We start from the raw sequence: 23,311 nt of genomic DNA, 5'->3' as shown, positions 1-23,311 counted from the left end.
GGAAGCCCCATAAAAAGTAGTCACAAGGAGACAGGTCCGGTGACCGAGGAGGCCACTCCACATCTCTACGCAACGAAATGAAGCGCCCAGCGAAGGTCTGCCTCAGAAATTCCATAGCTGCTCTCGATGTATGGCATGTCGCCCCATCATGTTGAAACCATACAGTATTGACGTTGATACTTCGTCTTCTCAATTGTGGCAGAAAAATTCAAGCAGCTTATGGTAACGATCCGTTGACAGTGACGGTTCGACCGTTTCCCGAAAAAAGTAAGGGCCAATAATTAGTTTTATGGGGCTACCTAAAAGCACGTAGATATATAAACAACCACAAAACTTTGAAGCCCAGAGTGGAACAATAACACTGGAAATTCGAGCGGTGCCACGTTCAATGCTTCAGAGGAGGAGTAGGCCCGCCCTATGGACTACTTCTCACAATTTTTAAAATGGCAACATCCAAGGTACACACTAAAAAATAAATTTCGAGTTTCGCTTAAAAATGAGTGTGTAGGCTAACTGTTATTTCAAATCATCCATACACTCTGTATTTCTGTGCCGGATAAAATACAGTATAATTGATCATTTTTAATATGAATAAACAATTAATATTATATCAAATAGACCGGAGCAATGAAAACATAATAGCCTATTGTTATTTTTGTTTGCAACAAAATAATTCGTTGTTTCAAACCTCCCACATATGGAGGAGCAAATGAGAGAACTTTAAAGACACTATGCTTCTATCCTTCCTATAAAATAGCCTATATTGTGTGCGGCCAAACTGACTAACACTTGTCATTTATATGATATTTATGACTCCACTGCAGCATATAAATTCATATATGTTTTTAGAATGATAGAAAATCAATACTTTAGGCTAATTATTCGTTGAGTGGCGCCCAAATTACCAAACGCTATTCGCCCGATAAGACAAGCCTCGTTTGAGAATCTGAATTCATTAATACGGTAACTGAATATTATCTATGAACTATTATACTATATAATATATTGTAGTAAACTATTTACTGTATGTAGTTTACTGTATGTTTGTAGTGGTAGGTAGAGACATTGCACTTTCTGTACAATACAAAACAAAATATTACAATGTACGGTAACTTTTTCACACTCTATACCAAATTTGCTCCAACTATGAATGTTTTATGGAGAGACATGAACTTTTAGGCTACCGTATTGCTAGACTTTGCAGCCTCATTTTATAATAGTATTAAACTGATGATTAATTGAAGAAACACTTTTCAAATGTTATCTAAATTTTCAAAAGTTGTTTACTAAATTTGGGACAGTTGATAGCATTTATAGAATACTTTAGCCACGGTAATAGGTGGTACAAGAAAATATGTAAGCTGAAATTGATAAACACCCCAAGTTTTGCTTCAATTTATTTATTTGAGCTTGTTTTACAATATCACTGATATGGCTGCGTTGATAACACAGATCAACAAATAAAATAAATTGCGGTAACTTTGATGATTAACAAATAGAAAAGAAATATTCAAATAGAGATAATCAGAGAATCTTCATTTGAAAACAAAGGAAACTTCAACAGTAAAAAATATTAAATAATAAAACAATGAGGAAATTTAAAATTAAACACTATTTTGGAAACTATATTTAGGACTCACTATCTTGCAAATTTGCATACAAAAGATGGTATTCAAGAGATTCCGATTTCAGTTATCAAAAACATTAATGGCTCCACATTATCAAGAGGAAAATAGTCATTAATTCATTTTGTGTTAATACGCTAAAAGAGTTGGCAATTTTTTTGGTAATAATTTACTGCAGTTTAATAAGTAATTAATAATGATGATATTGATAGATAAGATATTAATATTATTGTATCTATCAGCAAGATAATGAAAACAATAGAACTACTAGTTAGATTTTTTGTCTGTTCTACATAAGTTCTGCACATTTCATGTAGCATAATATGCATTCATAAGAAAATGTTCTGAACTTCCTAAGGTAGGGTTGATAAGAAGATTCAAATTAATATGATATAGAATTTTCAAAGAAAGTAATTGAGTATGTAGATTCGTTGCAATAGCCAGCTTGGTGTGGTTAAGATGGGAGACATATGAGAGATTTATCTACTAATGACGAAAGTGTCAAGAATTTACAAGTCAAATTTTAGCAAAGTATCAAGATGAAAACCCGTGAGAGACAACATCATGAATTACGGTAATGCAAGATCACAAAAACTTGATATTCTGAACTGCTGACCGACACTTCAATTAGTAACTTACAAGAACAAACCCAAAAGAGAAATGTTCACAGTAAACGTCAGATCAATACTGCCACTCATCAACTTAAGCTGCACTCAAAACATCATTATACTATTGATTACATACAATATTCAATATTATTTACGTTACTTGGCAGTGAGAAACAAATTGAAAATTTGGCACAAAGCCAATTAATAATGAATTTTGAGAACATCTGACCTGCTCTACAATATCCTTCACAGTTTTCAACTACTAAAATCATGTCTTTCAAACACTAGCTACTAATCTATTCTACAAATTTCCCTACGATTCAATATTATAAAGATCAATTATTATCTGTATCATGTATAATACTTTGAAGTTATGATTCTGCTCTTCTTTATTATTATTGTTATCGACATTATAATATTACACCCTCATCATAAAGCTATATTTAAATATAGTAATATCATATAATATACTGTATAACACCTTTAACTAACTTATTCTAAAATTGTTCAGTTTAAATAGATAAGATTCACTGTATATTCCAATCAAGTATGATGATCAATTGACGACTTGAATTGATTTCAAACAGCAATCTCTGGAGCAAAGTATTGATAATCCTAGTATTTCACAATACTTAGAACACGTATCGATAATACAGTATACAAATTATTACAGTATTTAATCCACTGCCTCCCATTGGTGTTCCAGACAAAAGCCACTTCATATTGCAAGTATGTAGTAATATCTAGAATGTATATTATGGAATCTTGTCATATAAGAGTGAGTACCATTTTAAAGATATTTTATATTTAGAAAAAATAAATGAAATCGTTGCATCAAATGCAGCCTTACTTGAAGGAAGGCTTAAAAAATACAAGTATACAGCATAAACTTTGCTATAATAATTCATCAAAAAAATAATTGACTAGCAATTGAAATGAGTTTTCAATTAATATATTGTCAGAATAGACATAATCACTTTGTTAGCAACATAATACTGAATTTTTATTTTAACATACAATAACAATATTTCAAACTATTTCATTTATCTAACCAATCAAGGATTAACAACCACATTTATCGCAGTTACATTTTATAGTATGTTGAAGAAATTCATGTTGCAAATATATTATGTATTTTAAGCAACACCAATTATAGATACACTGTAATTCTAAAAGTATAAAACCAATTGGAAAGAATACACTATGCAATTACAATTGTTGTATATCTTTCCAAACCGGTCTGAAAATAGTCAATATATTCCTCATAAACTTCTGAAGTACGATGGATGATATTATTTATCAACAATCGCATTCCTAGAGTCAATTGTATAGATTCCATCAATTATAATTAATAAGCTCTTCTATTAAACCGATTGATTAGCCTCAAGTTTCAAAGAGAGTTGATTATAACCGAAACATTATCTTCCAAAATCGAATATTTATTTGCAAACACAATTGTAGCTACAACAAAACGTCGTTGCAAAAACGCTGCAACACTATTTCAAGTAAGAATCAATAAGAGTAGAGAGTTTGGTAGGCAAAAGAGTATTATTAGGGAATGAGGAATTCAGAAATTATTAGGAATGAAGAATGAATGGTTGATTGAGCTCTGCAGATTGCATGGATCAACCTGCTTCCATGACGAAATTCAGGATGTGAATCTACTAAGATACACTGACTGCACAGACTCAGATCATAATTTGATCAAAATCAAATTCACGGATAAAACGACCATGATTGAATTATGATCAGAATTAGAAAGCACACAATAAAGTATCAAATTGAAAGGCATTGTCGAAGAAATAATACTAATTTCATAAATAAATTCAGCAGAAATCGGCTCCCGTCAATCAGAGTAAAACACGAATTATGGTCAACAAAATGCAATAAAATTCATGAAAAAATACATCAAACTTTCCAATAAAAATAAAAAGAGACTATAAAATTTCCAACCCAAAAAATATCAGAGGAATTAAGCGGCAATATAAAAAGGAACTGTTATTCTATGGAAGGATGACAATTCGAGAAATTAATTGATAAGCAATTAAGTGAATAAAACCCTCACACAGCAATAGTAACATCAAATATGAAATAATATCCCATAATAACAAGGAAATGATGGAAGAAATACTCGAAAGCCTACTGAAATGAAAGGCTACTCCAAATCAGTGGAGCATCCTGTAATTTCATGGGTTCTGGTAAATAACATCATAACGATGTGAGGATACAAATACTTTCCAAAACTTTGAGAGCCGATAATGTGCACATGTCAAAGATCGATCAAAAAAGTGTATAAACGAAGTAAAATCAGTCTTTCCATCAATATTATTCTCAAGGTAATATCTAACGGGTAGGGTTTCGTCCTCTTCTGCAATATCAACATAATTGAGATCTCCAATTTAGGCCAGACAAAATACTATTAATAGCAAGATAATTTGTTGAGATTTCGAGGATTCTTGGGGGATTTTGAGAATGATAATTTGTTGGATCACTGACTAGTTAAAGTTTCAAGTTCATTAGAGCCTGAAGTGGTTTCCTCAAATATTGAGGAGCGTTTGGATCACTGACTCCTCAAAGTTTCAAGTTCACTAGAACCTTATGTGGTTACCTCAAACATTGGGGAGCGTTTGGCGAGATGAATCCCCCCATTAATGAAAAATCTCAACAAATCATCTCGGTCGAATGATGGTGCTTAGTGATTGCTTCAATCGGCAGGAGTGGAGGGGGCGGGTGACTTAGGCTTGCGCAGAGTGCGCGTCTCCTGCACGGCAGCGACCAGCGTCCTCACGGCCTCCTCATGGCCTTCAAAGCTGTCGGCCTTCTTGAGTCCGGCCAGGTCGAATCCGCCGCGAAACGAGTCCGGGTCGCGGCAGAACTTGGTGCCATTGTCCTGGCCGCTTCCGCTTCCGCCACCTCCGCTTCCGTTACCGCCGCCCCGCTTCTTGGGCGGAAACGTCTCCCACGACCGCTGCTTCTGCATCATGCGTGACTTGCTCTTGCCAGAGTTGATCAGCACCACCAGCGTTTTTCTCCTGTCCATCAGATCTACCGAACGCCTCCTTCTCCTACACAAACCAAACCATAAGATTACATTATTTCTGTATTTATTCAGACTACAATACATGCAGTCCTATACACTTATAACTAATTTTACAAGCAAAGTGAATGTCCAGTTGAGACTCGATTTCTTTCGAAACACAATAGAATACATCAAGTTCTTGAATGAAAAAGACTAAGAAATTGTCAAAAAACCACTGATTTATTGATAATTAGAAAGACCGGTTTCGGTTATTACACCATTGTCAATCTCTGATAAACATCAGAGATGATTTATTGATAATAAATCAGTAGTTTTTTGACAATTTCTTAGTCTTTTTCATTCAATATGAATAATTACCACAATATCAACTTCTCATCTACACAAAAAAAAGAAAAACATCAAGTTCTCTTTTATTCTATCACAACACGATTAGTTTCAAGTCTTCAAGAGCAATTTTCTAGAGTAAATGAATGATTTATACTTGAAAATGGTGAAAGAACAGTTGAGTTATTTGCCACCCCTATTCAAATAAGTTGACCCTTCGCTTAAATAAGCTAAGAATCATGCACCTGCTACACCCTTTGGAAGGGTGACCGCTTGAGCCAAATCTTATGAATATGATTCATGAGCCGTGGAATCGCTTTCCGGTGGTTCGGAACGCACCTAAAACTGTAGGTCCATTCATCTCTCATTATCAATATCATCATCCACCTTATTACTCAAGCACAAGCCTAGGAGGGAACGCGACTAGGTGCCACCCCGACTACTTGTCCCCTTTTGAAACAGGTTTTTAGGGGACAAGTTGACGTGAGCCATCCCCGTCTACTTGTCTCCTTTCTACGGAGGTGACAACTAGTCGGGGGAACACTGACGCGAGGGTGCGAGGTGTCAAGTTGTTTTTTACGGTCATAACTAGTTGGCATCTCCGGTCCACTAGGTGACAAGTAATCGGGGTGACAACTTGACGGCAATGGTATATTTTTACAAGGGTACAGGTAGTCGTCTACGGTCACGACAACCTGTCACCTCTATTCCACTCCACAAGCAATCACCATTCCGGCTGGCTCTTCATTTGAAAGTTGGAAAATGAAGCCAAACTATCAAGTTTTATATGAAAAGGCATTAAGATTCCTAATTTTGTATCTACAACATCATGTCTTTGTGAGTGAGCCTTTTCAACCATGGTGCAATCAAGAATAAGTATAGAAACAGACTGGATGTTGAAAGAGCCTCAAAATATTTGTCTAGCATTACTGACACGTTATTTGTAATCTTGAGTAATCAATAAACTCTAAAACGGTTTCATTAATAAGCTGGACTCAATTTACTCGTAAACGGTGCGTCTGTCGGGAAAATATAACTGAACAAAATGACTTCAGAATCGTGTTCTACATCTGGTTAAGTCATCAAAAGGGCTTATTATTCAATGTTTTCTGTTTTCAACCAACTCGAAAAAATTTGTCCTAAAAATAGCAAAGACGGCGAATATCTCCCGAACCGGGAGTTTGACGGGAAAATGTTACTGAACCAAAAGTGCTTAGAATTCAATTCTACATCACAACCAGTAATAAAAATTGCTTGATCCCTCCTCCCTACACCGCGGGGGTGTAAGTTGTGCCAACTGGTGGCCTGTAGGTGACAAGTAGTCAGGGTGACACCTTGACGCCAGCGTGCAAGGTGTCATGTTGACGTGAGCCATCCCCGTCTACTTGTCTCCTTTCTAAGGAGGCGACAACTAGTCGGGGGGACACCCTGACGCGAGGGTGCGATGTGTCAAGTTGTCGTTTACGGTCATGACTAGTTGGCACCTTTGGTCCAGTAGTCGGGGGGACAACTTGACGGCAATGGTACATTTTTACGAGGGTACAAGTAGTCGCCTATGGTCAAAATGACCAGGTGTCAAATAGTCGGGGTGACACCTAGACGGCGACCCACCTACGAGCTCATGTGAGAATCATTCTCATAAAAAGTACACTGTCAAGGTTGCAAAACAGTGGCGCTCACAGCTGGTTTGAAACGATAGTTGTTCACACCGTGTGAGCTGGGCCCTAGGCCCGCCGCAAAGTAGACCCACGCCACTCCAACCCACGCCGTGAAAAGTTTTGTAAAAGCATTGCTAGCAATGGCGCGCCGCAAACTGCACCCAGCCGAGAACATTCCACGAAGTAGATACCCAAGCGTGGATCGGTTTGTGATTCGTTCACAGGTTTCGTGGAACGTGGGTCACTCGTTCGTTGTACTGCGCATGCCTACAATTAGCGCATGAGACGTCAACTACTCTAGTGTCAACTGCTACAATAAAGATACAGTTAAATATATGCAATGAAACCACTGGAATAATATTGTTTGCCTGTGGAGAAGAAATAATATATAAGTTTGCGCAAATTTAAGTAATATTTGAAAATTGAAAATATAAAAATTGGATATGTAGCGCACAAACACAAATGAAAAAATGTCGTTTTCATCAGAAAGAAAATTGACAACTATAAAAAATATATAATAAAAATAAACAAATTAGATAGTGCACTGACCCAGAAGGTGTATCAGAGTAGAATACAGAGTCTTCTGTGTCGGAGTGGGGATAGACGGGCCTTGCTCGGTGGTGGGGAGGCGGGGAGGGAGGAGTAGGATGCACCAGAGCCCGGATCATGAGTGACCCTGAGCCCCCTCCACCACCCCCCTCCACACCCACACAGCTCGTCGCCTCCGAAATGTGCTGATAGTTGCATTCGTCCTCGTCCCCACCTAAAACATTAAAACATATTCATTTATTTATTTATTAACATGTATTATAGATGATGGAAAGAGATATCTGATCAGTTATAAGTTATTGCAGAATAATGTAGGATGGAAGAAGCTTTGGTCATTTTTATGAATTGTTATTGCAGAAATAATTTTCTATATGCTTTCATTAATTTTCTTGCTTCAGGAGCTAGAATACATGCTTGGAATGCATTTAAAGATAATATCCACAATAATTATGAGTATGGAAGAAATGTGCTGTGGGTAACGGCTGCTACATGCTACTGTCAGCAACAAGTGATGCGCTGGTATCATTATAAAGAAAAAAATTATAATCAATCATTACATTTGTCAAAAAATAGGTTTGATGACACATCCTCGTGTCTCCGAAGGTAAACAAGTGCATGGAATTTTCATTTGAAATTCTTACTTTGATCATTAATTTAATACAACAAATGTGTATCCAAACTTTCAATATAATAGGCTTTTGAGGCTCAATACCTACCACAAATATCTGGGACAAGTTTCAAAACTTTTCAACTTATACAAAGAAGTGATGATACAAGTAAGGATGGGATTTTGTTGCATTGAGAACGGACCTTTAGCAATTTTTGTTGAAAACCCCGTTATGTAATACAACAAAATACATAGGCTTTTTTCAAAAAACTTACAATAATTAAAATACAGTAATTCTACTAGAAATTTGAAGCATTTAATATGAGAGAATTTTTTATATTGGTGATATATCTACATTTTGAAACAAGTAGGCTATCTTGAATAGAACTCAATATAACAATATAAGTTAGTATAATATATATAGTTACAATATAACCAAAACTTATAAACTACAATTTGCTTTGGTATTTACAGAACAACTTGTCATTTATGTGCTGTTCAGTTTTTACATTGGGAGTATGAAAGCAGTCCACACAGCCAATAACATTAGGAAAATTAACAGATTTCAAAAAAAAAAATTGATAAGAATTATTTCATTCCCTTCAAGCATTTTTATATATCTTGGACGCAAAACTGCCAATTCATAAGATATATTTGTAATGACTCTGCATGCTTATTATTAAAATTAATAATAATTGAGTATTAAAAATTGTATTACATCTTCATCTAAGCTACTCGAATAGTCAATGATATTTTATTCAGTTTATTTACACTTTATCTACAGTTTCAAATAGTTAACGTTATTATAATGTAATCAACTATTATGTATGGCCATTTTCGTCTGTCTTTTAAAACATGCAAACAAGTCAACGTAACCTTAAAATACACTTGGCCCGAATGTATAGTGGATTTATAAGCACGATTTTGGGCATTTAAATAAAGATCACTTATTGGTAGCCTCAGATGACGTCATCCGACTGTAGGATTTTCGTCTCTGCAACGGAAAAACGCGTTTATTGGCGCGCTGTTAGCTATCGGCGGATCAATACCTAACAGAACGTCTCTGCAACGAAATAGGCCTGTTAAATAGTTGAGTCCGCGCTGTTAGCTATGGGTGACTTTATGGAACGATCCTACAACCAGGCATTATTCATCTATTAAAAAATATATTAATACAATTACAATGGAGTAAACCCACGGCTACCAAACTCTAGTTTGCACAGGCTCATACAATGAGGCAATCTTTCCGAAACATGAAATAATAATTGCAAATATTCTTCAAGTCTGAATTCCAGGAGCCTCCAATAAATTAATGAACTAACGCACGAATGAAAAAGTGAAGGATTAGATGAATAAGAGGATAAGAAAACAAATGACATAAATAAATTGCAGATTAGTTTTGAACCTTGGTAATGCAGTGAATCCTTGCTGCGGCTAGCTTCTCTGTTCTTCATCTTCAATTTCTGCTTCAAATGGTTCTCCAAATGTTCTCTTAGCTGTTGGCCGATGACAGCAGCTGATGCCTCGCGCTGCTGAGCAGTGACTGCCTGCTGCAACTGAATACACAATATAAAACATTAATACATAAACAGTTTGCAGTTTATAAATAGGCCTGAACATAACATAGACGCTCTTTAATTCATTCCATTGTTGCGGGACCATTGAGTTCAAATCGCATCAGTTCTAGTAGACTGCCCAGCTAAAGCTGTCCACTGACCAGCGTTACAACAAGCCAACACAGTACCCACAATGTCCTATAATTAATTGACTGAGAATCAGCTTTTGATGAGAAAGAAGTTTTTCAGTTGTTATTGTTTATTGAAGTTTTTAGTTTATAACATGATAATTTGACATCTTGGCTATTCTTCGATGTTGTTTTCCATCACGAACTGCTTATTATTAAATCACTTTTTGATATTAAAAATAACAACTAGCAGTCACAAATTTTTACAATATTTTTTTTACAATAAATAACCAGGAAGATGGCGGACCTGCCGAAAGATCTCATTGTCAGGCTAGCTTCACACGCTTTCGGTTTCATTCGGTTCGGTTCGTTTTCGGTTTGGTTCGTCTCGTTGCCGAAAACGAATGAGGCTTTCATACATGTCAGGTTTTAATTCGTACGGTTCTAATTAGGTATTTTCTTCTCAAACACAGCTGTGTTTGGATTTTCACAGTTCATGCTGGTATGTTTAAATATAACAGTATTGGTGTCAAATTGTAAGATGTTATTTCTTGAAAAACAAAATTTTAAAGTTGATTAAAAATTGTGAATTATTTAAATAGTTTTTTTTTTTTTTTTTGATTATGTTAATTTTGGAAGTTCAGAGAGATTATTCTTTTAATTGAAAATTTGTTCCTTGTTAAAAAACTTCATCTCTTCTCTCCATTGATGAAATCATGTAATATTCGTGGAAAAATAAAAATAATAAAAATTCTCACTAAGTTTTAATTTATATCTTTCATATTTCTATAGCAAACTATTCATTGAGAAAAAATGTTTCTGTGAACTAACAGAAATGAATCGACCATATGATTTTAACTTGGAAAATTTTGAAACAGATAATCACGATATCAGGTTAAAATAAAAATAAAAAAGGCAAGCGTGTGTAAAAGACTTTGTTTTTCCTGTTTCCCTAGCAACGAATTCGAATATATAATGAATCATATTCGTGTCGAGGGGGCGTTCGGTGCTATGCGGTTGCTATTCGGTACCGAATTCAAACCGAATCATCGTTTCACACTTATCGGAATTTGCCGAAAACGAAACGAACCGAAAGTGTGTGAAAGAAGCCTCTCGCTAGCAACGAATTGAAACCTGATGGAATTTATTAGAGTCAAGTGGGCGTTCGGTTCTATGCGGTTTCTATTCGGTACCGAATTCAAACCGAATTACCGTTTCACACTTATCGGAATTTGCCGAAAACGAATCAAAAACGAAACGAACCGAAAGAGTGTGAAACTAGCCTCACAGTGAGTGATTAATTCATTTATTGTAAAAAATTCTGATTGCTAGTTGTTCTTTTTAATAACAAAAAGTGATCTTGGCTACATCTGGAGTTTTTAAATTATGGAATTGATTTTTATTGAATCAGTACACTATCTTTTGTTACCAATACGTTTTGAGCAAAGAAATTTCTAAATACATCTCAAAGTCCAATTATTCAATTCGCATTATGCACTTTCCAAAAATGAGGGGGAATCGGAAAAGTTTCACATTCTTCGTGAGGCATATGAATCTTTGAGATTGATGATTTAAATGAGTAAATCTTAGTGCACCATCTTTAATTTAAATTTTATGTGTAACATCCTACAGTATTCGCAATTTTAAAACTTATAGAAATACACACACTTTGCAATGTTCATATTTGAGTCTACAATATTATTACTATGGGTATAATCAATATGGAGATAACGAAGGCTGAGCTTGGTATTATTACTATATACACTAGAAGTATTATGATCGAGCTACATTATAATTTAAACATTCGCAATGTTAAGAGATCATTGTAAGCGGAACAGTAATGTTTATTTTTATAATATATTCTGATGAAGTGATTAATAGATTGCAATTAAGATTTAGCATAAATTGTCATGCATAAATAGATAACTTATGCAATATGTTCAGTTCTGTATCAACAATGGCATGAATAATCATGCATTATTGTAGTCGGATGAAACAAGCTAGAAGAAAATAAAAAATAAAACCTCTGTTCATTGACATATTCTGAAAAATGCTATTGTACTAGATTATTGAACTGGAGACTGTGAAGTGTTATTATTTTTACGTTTAGTGCTCATTCACAGGAATAGGAATATTACATGACACATTCAGATAAACAGTAACCCGTAATTCTACCCGTTATTCTAAAGAATACTACCAGACATTGTTCGAATCATCAAAATAATGAAATAGTCACAAAAGTCCACGGAAATTGGGATGAGAAATTTCAGATACATCAAGAAATTGACCTATGAAACACATAAAGCCAATTAGGAAATAGTATCTGCAGATATTTTTAAACTGTAGATTAAAAATTCCACTCATGTCTACAGTTGCTAAAAACGAGATTTTCAAGTTGGAAGAGCTTGGAGTCTGCGCAACTTGTTTTTTAATCAAATAAATTATTTTATGAAATATGCAAAACCTTCAGGAATGAGAATTTAAAGGTTTTTACACGTAAAAGAAATCAAATTGGAAGAAGAAGTGATTTGCTAATAAATACCTGCATTAGGAAGGTTTGGGGGCATTCTAGACTATTAGGTGACAGGTTATTTATTTTATATTTGAATGAGGGTTCTCGATGGGCTCAATTGCAGATACTTGTGTATCATTTCTTGACCTATAGGATCTTCTTCCATTATTTAAATTAATTATTCATTTGGATGATTGAAACAATAGTTTTAGGGTTAGAACTATTATTAATTCTCATAGTTATAGGGTACCAGTACAATTCATTAATATAATAATAAAATACGAGAGAATATAAGTTGTGTGTAGCACACTTGAATACCTGATTGAAAAATCCATTATTTACAATAATAAGATTGCAATGGGGCAGCATAGTGGAGGGGGGGTTTACAAAAAGCTGCTTTGCATGCTATCTAGCTAGCCAGTTCTAAGCAAATTCAAATAAGAGCCAGAGAGCAGGTATAATAAAAGCGAGTAGTTGAGCATCGGTTATCTGTCCTTCAAATACAAAAATAATACTTTTAAAGCATTTTAACCCAATTATTCTCTGTGTAGAGATGATTATGCTACTTTCATGAGAAATATTTTCCATTCTAAATCGATTATCATGTCGGATGGAATCATCAGCAAACTTGTTGACGAAATACAATCATGATAATAAGTGCTAATGATTACAAATAATAGATGCTCTACTAATTATCAGTACAAAAATTGTTATTTTCATGATCAACATTGAAAGCCGCAGAATCCTTGTAAATCTTTCAAAATATGATGAACTTCCAAGTCTTGAATGCTACCGGGATAAATATCGACTTGAATTAAATCCCCCAATGAGTTACCTGCTTTTTTCGTCTTTGATCCATGAGAATCTGCTGATGAACAGAAAAATAGTGTTAACTGACTGGGGACAAGGGGCAATCATTTTCACAAACGTTCTAACATTTGTTTTAACAAACAAGCTTATTGGGAAAAAATTAGCACTAGTAAGGTTGGTGAAATCTAGACTGACCGAATGTAGCTATATAAATTTCGATACTACACGGCAGTGTATCTAGAAGATATAGAACATAGATCAATTAATTGACAGTGTAGTTATTATTGCTGATATTAATTCATAAGTTAGTAGGTCATTAATTATATTATGAAGGAAGTTCTTAAAGTTTCTAAAAAAACTAAAACACTAATCAAGATATTGAAAACAATAATATTGCTCTTTAGTTGGTAGATACATTACATCTACCAAGTAACAACTAAATATCACATCGTCCAAATACTGAAATAATATCAAAATTAGATGGGGAAAGTTCACTGGAATTATGTCTGAGTAAACTACCACTAAATAATTTAACACAAATTTAAATAATCTCATGTGTATTCTTTTATTAACTTTTCAACATCATTTTTGCATCATCACATTGTTGATGTGGTTCAATAAGTTATATTTCAATTTCTGCTATTTATTTTCAATTTCGTAAATATGGAAAAGTAGAAGAATGATAAATAAAAAAAACTTATTTAGACTCATGGATAGTTTCTAAAAAGAAGTGAAATTGAATGTGATGGAATGAGTGTAATGAGAGATGGAATGGAAAATTATTGGATATTTGTGGGGAAAGTTCACTGGAATTATGTCTGAGTAAACTACCACTAAATAATTTAACACAAATTTAAATAATCTCATGTGTATTCTTTTATTAACTTTTCAACATCATTTTTGCATCATCACATTGTTGACATTGGTTCAATAAGTTATATTTCAATTTCTGCTATTTATTTTCAATTTCGTAAATATGGAAAAGTAGAAGAATGATAAATAAAAAAAACTTATTTAGACTCATGGATAGTTTCTAAAAAGAAGTGAAATTGAATGTGATGGAATGAGTGTAATGAGAGATGGAATGGAAAATTATTGGGTATTGTGGGGTATTAGAGAGTTGGAAAAATGAATTTGAACCCTTCATACTAGATTTGGTTGATGGGATGAGAAAATATTGATTTTTCGGGTTATTAAAGACTTGGAAAAAGGAACTTGAACCCTTTATACCAGATTTGGTTTCATTTTGATGTGTGTGTGGTTGTGTGTGTGTGTTTACCTGTTGCTGAGCATCTGTGTCGGAGGCGGGTCGCCTGGCGGGGGGAGGCGGTGGAATGTCTAGAGCCAGCGACGCTGCCAGGTCGTTGCATACCGATTCTCTAGTTCCGAGCACTTTGCCACTGATCGTGTGATACAGCGATGACCGCTTACTACCACCGCCACTACCTCCTCCTCCTCCTCCACCTCCTCCCACTCCACTACCCCCACCACCCCCGCCGCCACTCATGATCCGGTAGCCATCGCTTTTACCTAGAAACCGCCATCATCTCATCATCTCATTGGCACACACTAAGCTACACTACGTTTCCTAGTCATCAACTCACAACTCTACTATGTTTCAATTTGTAGGTGGAATTAATTCGAAAACATTTCTATTAAAACACCCAACTCGATTGGGAAATAGATTGTAAAGCGTTCTAGGCATCGGACATACAATCTCGATAAGCAATGATTGTTGTAGCTTCTTATAGATTTTGTGCAAATCATTCATTTCTCAGGTATTATTCATTTTTGGGACATGACAAGATATTTGTTGGCAATGAGTGCCGAATAGGCTTAAAAGAGCTGTTTTGGACGATATTATCGTCATAATATTACACAATCTAGGCTAGGCCAATTATTTCTCTCCAAACCATTGACATTGCATGGAAGAGTATGAATTTTAATATTGCACATTTTAATTGTGCATGTTGAGTCTAAGGTGCAACATTTTCTCCCTTAGAGGAACCCGATTGCATGGCCTGTGGTGTGTGGAGTCTAATGAATGTAATTTACATGCCTTTAACAGAGAAAATTGGTTGTATGATAAGCATTTTGGAGGTAGAGGGATTATTTGTATCCTTAACTTACTCCTAACAAATTCAATTGAATAAAATAAGTTTCATTATTTTGTCGACTAACCAATAATTGTTTTAATGAAAAATTTGTTTAATTTTGATATGGCGAGAGATTTAGCGATAGAGTGTGGTTAGAAAGGACAAGAAATCGATGAGTGAATATGAAGCATGCTTCAGTGGAGATATCATTCATGCAATTATGACTGATGAATTTATTTGACAAATAAGTTACAATATATAACATGGTATAATATTAATATTACTGGTGATATTGAGTTGATTCTTTTGAATACCTATGATATTGTGTCTCAATAACATTTAGCCAAAAAACTATTACATTTGAAAAAAAATTGTAGGTGAAATACTTCAAATTCAAGTGTTAATAGAAAATGAGCAAATTTTGAAGTTCTATTGTGGTACATGATATTTCCAGCTCATCACTTGAGATTTATTGGAAAAGTATTGATCAAACTTGAACAGAATGGTTGTATGATAAAATTATAGTAAATATACGATGGCATGTAGAAAATGATGTTAATGGATTGACAAGATAGCGTAAATCTTTACTAATTTTTTGCAGAATTTTCAATTCCATAACAATGTATTTTCGGTGCAAAAATGATGTTCTTCATTAAAACATAGGTTTCATTGGTCGAGAGATCCGTACAGATATCTAACTCTCAACACAACTGTTGAATTGTACAAGGTTTGAAAAGCGTCAGACGAGTTTGAAAACTTAAAACTCAGACGAGATAAAAATGAACTTACTTGGAGTCACTAATTTAGGCCTTGAGCCATCGCCAAGCAGCATTTCTTTGCTTCTGCCTTCGGATTTGCTTCTTTCCCTCATTAAAGAAGAGCTGCGCACATCCTCAGACACAGGAGACTTCTTACGTTCTTCCTTTGTGCGAACCTGATCAACAAACCATATTAATAACATTTTCGAAAGCTCAATCAAGTTTTTAGGAAAGTTGGAGTTTAAAAATTTCAGAATTCACACAAATAAATTCATTGGAGACTAAAAAAAATCAAAACATGACTAAAATATGGTGCAACACAACAGAAACTTTCTACATCATTTTCTAGAATCTAATGATGTAGAGAGTTATATTATAACTCAACATGTTTTGGTAAAATTTTAATATTGTTCTTGTATCCTATATACTAATGTACCTATTTGGGTGAATTTTGGATTTTCAATCAACTTTGGTGTTATCAGTTCAGGCTGCACAATTCAGTAATCAATATTTAGATTTAGGCTATCCTAGAGTACAACAAACATCTCTCTAATACAATAGAATCATCACTAGATCACTATTCAGGACTGTAACTACAAATTCAATCTGTACTCATAAAAGGGACCCTCTATACAAACAGAGTAGATGCGGCAGATTTTTTCTGCTAATTAACAAAAAAAAACTAGTTAACTGGTTAATTGATCTCTTATGGGAGCACGGTCAATTCGCATATATACTGTTTCCCTTGAAAGACAACAGACAAAGCATCTTGTAAACGATCGAAAATAGTTCCGTCGCGTCTATTCCGTTCGTATAGAAGGTGCCTATTCACGTTTCCTTTATAGGGCTACTGAAAGTGTTGAAATGAAATGAAATTCTCCAGTACCAGTTTTATATTTTATTAATGAATCATTTTCTTGAAAAATGGTTCTCATAATTCGAAACATGTAATGCATTAATAAAATAAAAAGGATGATTTTCATTTCATTTTATTCCAGTTAGGGCCTAAGCTCTTCAGAAATAATAAGAACGAAAACATTACTTCGCAGCATGAAAGTTCAGCTATCAGGAAAAAGTTTAGAGGATCAGAAGGGAGTGGCAAAAGGCAGAGAATCGGCAAAGCTGTTCTCCTATCTTTCTCCACTGCCATCATAAGGGGGACCTCACTATAGCAATTGTCGTCAAAAAAATATGTTCAAGATGTTAAAGCGTTGTGGTAAACAAGTTGATTGTTGATACCTTTTCGATGAGCTGACTGATGACTCCGCGCGACCGACCCTCGGCTGACGAGCCGCCAGGAGGGGTGCGACTGTAGATGCCCGATGAGGGGCCCCTCTCCCCACCACCATCCATGATCGTACCTTCCTTGGTGGCTCGAATCTTCGACGGCTCTCTCACCGGCATTTCTCCTTCATCAACAAATTATTTCAATTAACTCACTCAATCGGATAGATTTAAAATAAAACAAAATTTAAAATCATGTATAATTACATAATATTCTATTCAATGTGCATATTTTTAATAACTGCTTAATAATAATAGTCTTTAAAGTTTTACTTCTCAATTTCAATAATAATTTGATCGTATGGTAAGAGATATGGTATCCATAGTTGAAAGAATAAGACGTTGATATCGTCAATACCACTATATTTCTTCAAAATTAATTCAAATTTAAATTAAACGTGAATTATTAAATTTACGTCTTATTCTTCTAATTCTCAATTTCAAGCTATAATCTTTATTCTAGAAATGCATTTATTTATAATTTAATAACAATTGTTTCGTATCATGCTTAAAAAATATGCTTAGTTGAAAATCAAATTTGTAACAAACCTTTAAGATGTAAGCCATTTTCTACGGCTGTGGGTGACGTCATTTGGCTTCTGAATCCTCCCTGTTTTTGAGCAGCCTGCTCAGCTTGATAACTGAAAACATAAAGAGATAGGTTGGGAATAAATTAGAATTGAAAAACATTGTATCAGATTAACTATGAGCCTATGACATCTTGCAAATCAATAGTGTCATGAGATAAGTGGAAACAGCACAATATAATAAAAAGAAATTGACAACAGAAAATAGGGAATAATGAATGAATACCCTTCACGGTAAATACTGTTGGAATGATTGGCATGAATAGATTTATCAAGACAATTCATAACTCACTGTTGATTTTGAAGAGTTGTTATCCTGTCAATCAAAGTCTGCAGATTGGCCATTTCGTCGAGATTCGTTTGAGACGACAGTGATCGAACATAAGGCTCCAACTGCTGGGCGGCCATTGCTAATTGCTTCACTTCCGATCGCAAACTCACAATGTCATTCATCTGAAATCACATCACAAGTGTATTACTAATAATAAGATGTTAGATAGAATATATAAACACACTATGTTGCCATGCTTACATATTGCAATATGTTGCCATATTCCTAGTTATTAAGGAGTGGTTAAGACGTTACTGATCATCCAGAAAGTAGAATTAAAAATCTGGTGTGGCGCACTCATACAACCTTCCTTGCCGTTATGAAAACTGATCACCTGACGCTAGTGTACACGCGCATCTCAATTCTAATATTCAAAAATCTGAGCCAGCTGGTGACAGGACAATAACGCTGGAGACTCACGAGGTCTGCTATCTCTTCATAGTGAATGATTTAATATAAATTCAATAATGATTTAGTAGAATCAACAGTTGCCAACAGCTTGCAATTGAATAATCACATTTTCTCGAATTTCGAGCTTATTTTCAATTTTAGGTGAAAATGTTACTGAACATTAATTGTAGAGATTTTCATGCTCAATCTTTTCCTTTTGAAATTTTTTGTTTCAATTGTATCTGGAGCCTGATAGTTGGGAATCTAAAATAAAACTTTGTATAGAAAAGTATAGAAACACACTGGTACATGACTTTTCAGGCACTCTATACAAACATGAATTGCTTTATTGACATGTGACACCTAAATGCATGGTCAACGTCATATAGGCATATAGTCAATGGTCATGGTCAACGTAAGATCAAACAGTGTGGCTCCACTAGTCACTAGACCTATTGAAAAAGAATAATACGATTAGTTTTGTTTATGGCGTAGAGGAAAGCTTTAGAATCCTTAAAAACCACCTTTAATTAGAATATCTCTTCCATTACCCTTCACAGAAATTTTCCTAAAGTTTCATCTCCATCGGTCACATAGTTTTTCAATTCACTCATTCATTTGCACTCATATGAAATTCCGACACTTTGTATGGTTTGTCTTGAAGTTTCTTAATCCAAACTAAAAAAACGAAAATTTGATCGTTTTCACGTTTTAGAGTGTGAATAGTTGAGTTCAAGAAAGTGTTACGTAACCTACATTTTGGTATGAATTTGAATAGGAGGAGTTTTGGGCTTCTTTGATAGTTTTTCAAGTGTACGTGTACAAAATGAAATATATACTGTATGCTTCCACCAGTGAAAAATCATTCTTTCTGCTGGAATGGAGCCATTATCCGGCTCATTTTATATGTTTCCTTTCATTTCAAATAATATACAGTAATAAGATGTGAAATTTATGAATTTTTAAAAAGGTAGATATATAAAAATATTCACTCTTCATTTTAGAGCTACTGATTATTAATGAGTTGAAACTAGTAGTGTTGCAATAAAGTAAAGGGTAAATTTTTTATTGTGTATTTTGTATAGAAATGTTTGAATCGTTGTAATAAATACCACAAGATTTCCTAAACTTCAAAGAAAATCGAATTTGGAAACATTTTAGATACGTGGAATGTTTCATTACTTTTGTGACTGTTTTGTATTTTGTCGGCAGAGTTGCGATACCTGTGTCTGGAATATGTCCTGTTCGACGTGGATGCGATAGAGCTGTTCCTGCCAGAGCGTGTTGAAGACGGAGCGCAATCGGTCGAGCTCGACGTGGTAGTGTTGCAGAGTGTCGTCGAGACGCTCGCAGTCCTTGGCGATGGTGAGGTGGCGCTTGGCAAGGGGGGGCGTGGCTGCGCGACGCAGCAGTGTGATGTCCCGTTGCAGTTCGCACAGCCGTTCGCGAACATTCCCCAGTTGCACTCCCATCTCCTGCAACATCGCACAACGCATGAGTCAAATGTTGGTTGAGGTAAGGATTATGGTTAGGGAGAGGTTACGGGTAGGGTTTTGCTTTTAAATGACAATAGTCTAGTATCATTTAGAGTAATCTATGGAGTGATCCGTGGTCTAGTGGATAGAGTGCTAGAGATCCCGAGTTCAATCCCGCTCATCACTAAACGTTTTTGACCGAGTGACTCCCGTTCTATCAGATGAGCACGTTAAATTATCGGTTCCGGCTGAAGTATGACAGTCGTAAGGCCCATTGACGGCTTAGGGAGGTGGGAGGTTCCCGCAAGGAGCTCACTACCAATTAAAGCCATACGAGTTTACTTTTACTTAGAAAAATCTAAACATTTTAGAATTTCTAATTTGAAAGTTTGCCATTGTAGTTGACAAGACAACTACCTGAAGCGCTGAACGGAAACAGTGCCTGAGCATTACGATGAAATATCTCGAGAGAATAAGACGGCACAAAACGACTATACTCTGAATAAAATGATTTTGTAGAGCTTCCAAGTAATTGTATGCCAGTTGGTGTTATGAATGCGTTGCCAGATGGTGTGAAATTGAGAGCAAGCTGATGTGACAGAATATACTCAATATAACATCCACTCATGTTTCATGGGCTTGTAAGTATCATTCACACAATCATTCAATTTCATTGGTGTCTGGCAACGCAAATATTCAATCGACTCGAAGTTTTAGGCCGACTTCTTCCTAATAACTTCGTTATTGTCCTGTCACCAGCTGGCTCAGATCTTTGAATAGTAGACTTGAAATGCGCGTGAACACTAGCGTCAGGTGATCAATTTTCATAACGGCAAGGAAAGTTGTGTGAGTGCGCCACACCAGATTTTTCACTTCTAGTCATTCTATGGCTGTTTTTATCATTGATGAATAAATACATATGAAAATATTGAGTAGATTACTTTGATTTGCGTGTCGAAGCTGCGACAGTGGTTGGAGAAGGGGCCTTCGCCTTCGAGGGCTTTGGCCTTGAGCGCCGAGTGCTGCTTCCTGGAGGGGGCGGGGTGAAGGGGGGTCACTGTCCCCTGTCCGGGGGCCGGCTGCTGCTGCTGCTGCTGCTGTTGGCTGGCTTGAGGGCCTTGCGACGAACCATCAAACATCCCTGTCAAAACAACATGTATACCTCAATAACTATCAAGCCAAGATGGGTTTGATAATTTCTGTTACTTCATGATAATAATTTTGCTAACGATACCAACATGAGCTTTTAGCTTGTGCGTGGGTGATGGGATGAGATGATCAAACGTTCATGCCTGCCGGCGGGATTCGACCCACGACCAGGTAGCGCTGACAGACTGAAGGGTGCAATGCCTTAGTCATCTCGGCTAACCTGACCTGGCATGTTATATTCGATAATAAGAATAATTTTTATTGGAAAATCCTCATCCGTGGAAACCTAGCTGTAGTTTGAACACATATAATGAACAAAGTAACGCTAAAGGCTCATGATAGCTTATGAAATATTTATTTGTGAATATTATTTAATACAAATTCAAATTCAAAAATTAAAATTCAATTTTATTAAGCCAAAACACTTTACAACTGGTCATGTCAACAGGTATTGAAAAATACATGAAATAAATAAATAGAATAACAGAAGCTTACAAAAATATTGCACGTCACATGAATTATAACATTCTTCTACACTTTACATACAAAAAATAACTGTAATTTTACAGTTGAACAAATTAAAACACCCTATAATTTAAAAACTCATATTAAATTTAATGTATTAAAATGTATATACATACATTTAATGTATATTAAATTTGTGTTTGGCCATCATGTTAGCCTACTAGTCGCTAGTGGATATAGCCTTTATTGAATGATGATATACTACTGAGTCCCCGGGATGGAGAATTTAAAATACCATGATTTCTGTAAGCTGTTCTATTGAAAGCAGTGGAAAGTCAAGAGATTTGTGATTTGATATTAGTGACCTGATTTGTGATTTGTTATGATAAATGACTACACATGTTTTATGTACTTTCAATGTTATCCTGTTATATTCTCAAAAAGAACAAAGGAGCTAGTCCGTTTCGTTGGCCAACGATAATTAACAATAATTTCTTCATTGTTTTTTTTTTGAACTCAATATGTTTAATGGTTAAAATAATATGTGTTTGAAGTTGATTGATGAAAGAAATAAAAAGTTTTCGTCGAACACTCAAACCCACAAACCGACGACTCGAACTTATCAGTAAGAACTCGTAACGCTCTTTCAATTATAATTAATAAAAAAGAATGTGAAAAATGTCTCAAAAAAATACAAAGATAGAAAAAAATCGTGGATAAAACAGAATAAGGGCTGGTAATTCTCTATCAATATTTCACTGTAATAGAATAATTTGATTGTATTCTGCACATTGTCAATCATGTGTTTATTCATTCGCTGCGATAGGGATTGAGTCTTTGTAGCCTTTCTCTTCAACCTACTAAGATCTTATTCAATTTAATAAAATTCAAATGTTAAACTTACTTGCATCCGGATTAGAAGCTGTTAATTTTCCAATCCACGGCTCAAGACTGTGGGCGAACTCAGAACGATAGTTAGTTCGAATTTGGCTTGATTGCATAGGCCTGGAACAAACAATGCTAGATATTTTTAACCATATCTTTCTTATATAATTTCTAATTTCTAAATATAAAATAATTTATTGAATTGGAAGTAAGTAAGCAAGTTAAGTACTTCTCTTGCTGATGAGACAATCACGAGTCTGATGTTCCAAGTCGTGGAAACTCTGTGATACCACCAAACAAATTTAATAAATAATGATTGAGATCTTTGTGTACATTTATCATTATAATATATTATGAATACGAATACACAGACTGAAGTTCATTGAAAATATCGGATTAACTTGCTTGCTTAGTAAATGGATTATATGCTGCCTTGAGAACATTATAAAGAATGAGGACATAGAATGGCAAAAA

General features: G+C 35.0%; 1 protein-coding gene across 4 annotated transcripts in view; it reads right to left on the bottom strand.

The window, feature by feature from the left end:
- Positions 1-1,676: 1,676 nt before the first annotated feature.
- Positions 1,677-23,311, bottom strand: part of LOC111046164 — a 35,548-nt gene continuing 13,913 nt past the window's right edge. For 2 of the 4 annotated variants that reach the window (XM_039431434.1, XM_039431445.1), the window contains 12 exons: positions 22,857-22,957; positions 21,280-21,479; positions 20,087-20,338; positions 18,435-18,595; positions 18,105-18,196; positions 17,511-17,680; positions 16,303-16,447; positions 14,697-14,947; positions 13,443-13,475; positions 9,817-9,967; positions 7,805-8,018; positions 1,677-5,298 (listed from right to left, as the gene is read on the bottom strand). In XM_039431434.1, the coding sequence (XP_039287368.1) occupies positions 4,938-5,298; positions 7,805-8,018; positions 9,817-9,967; positions 13,443-13,475; positions 14,697-14,947; positions 16,303-16,447; positions 17,511-17,680; positions 18,105-18,196; positions 18,435-18,595; positions 20,087-20,338; positions 21,280-21,479; positions 22,857-22,957 (2,131 nt within the window). In that variant the 3' untranslated portion in view covers positions 1,677-4,937. The remainder of the gene's footprint in view (positions 5,299-7,804; positions 8,019-9,816; positions 9,968-13,442; positions 13,476-14,696; positions 14,948-16,302; positions 16,448-17,510; positions 17,681-18,104; positions 18,197-18,434; positions 18,596-20,086; positions 20,339-21,279; positions 21,480-22,856; positions 22,958-23,311) is intronic. The other 2 variants (XM_039431439.1, XM_039431443.1) reach the window with 2 other exon arrangements.

Source organism: Nilaparvata lugens, chromosome 1, assembly GCF_014356525.2.
Source record: "Nilaparvata lugens isolate BPH chromosome 1, ASM1435652v1, whole genome shotgun sequence".
In the NCBI taxonomy this organism is placed as follows: domain Eukaryota; kingdom Metazoa; phylum Arthropoda; class Insecta; order Hemiptera; family Delphacidae; genus Nilaparvata; species Nilaparvata lugens.
The sequence above is the reverse complement of the archived record's forward strand: the minus strand, read 5'-3'. Positions and strand labels throughout refer to the sequence as shown.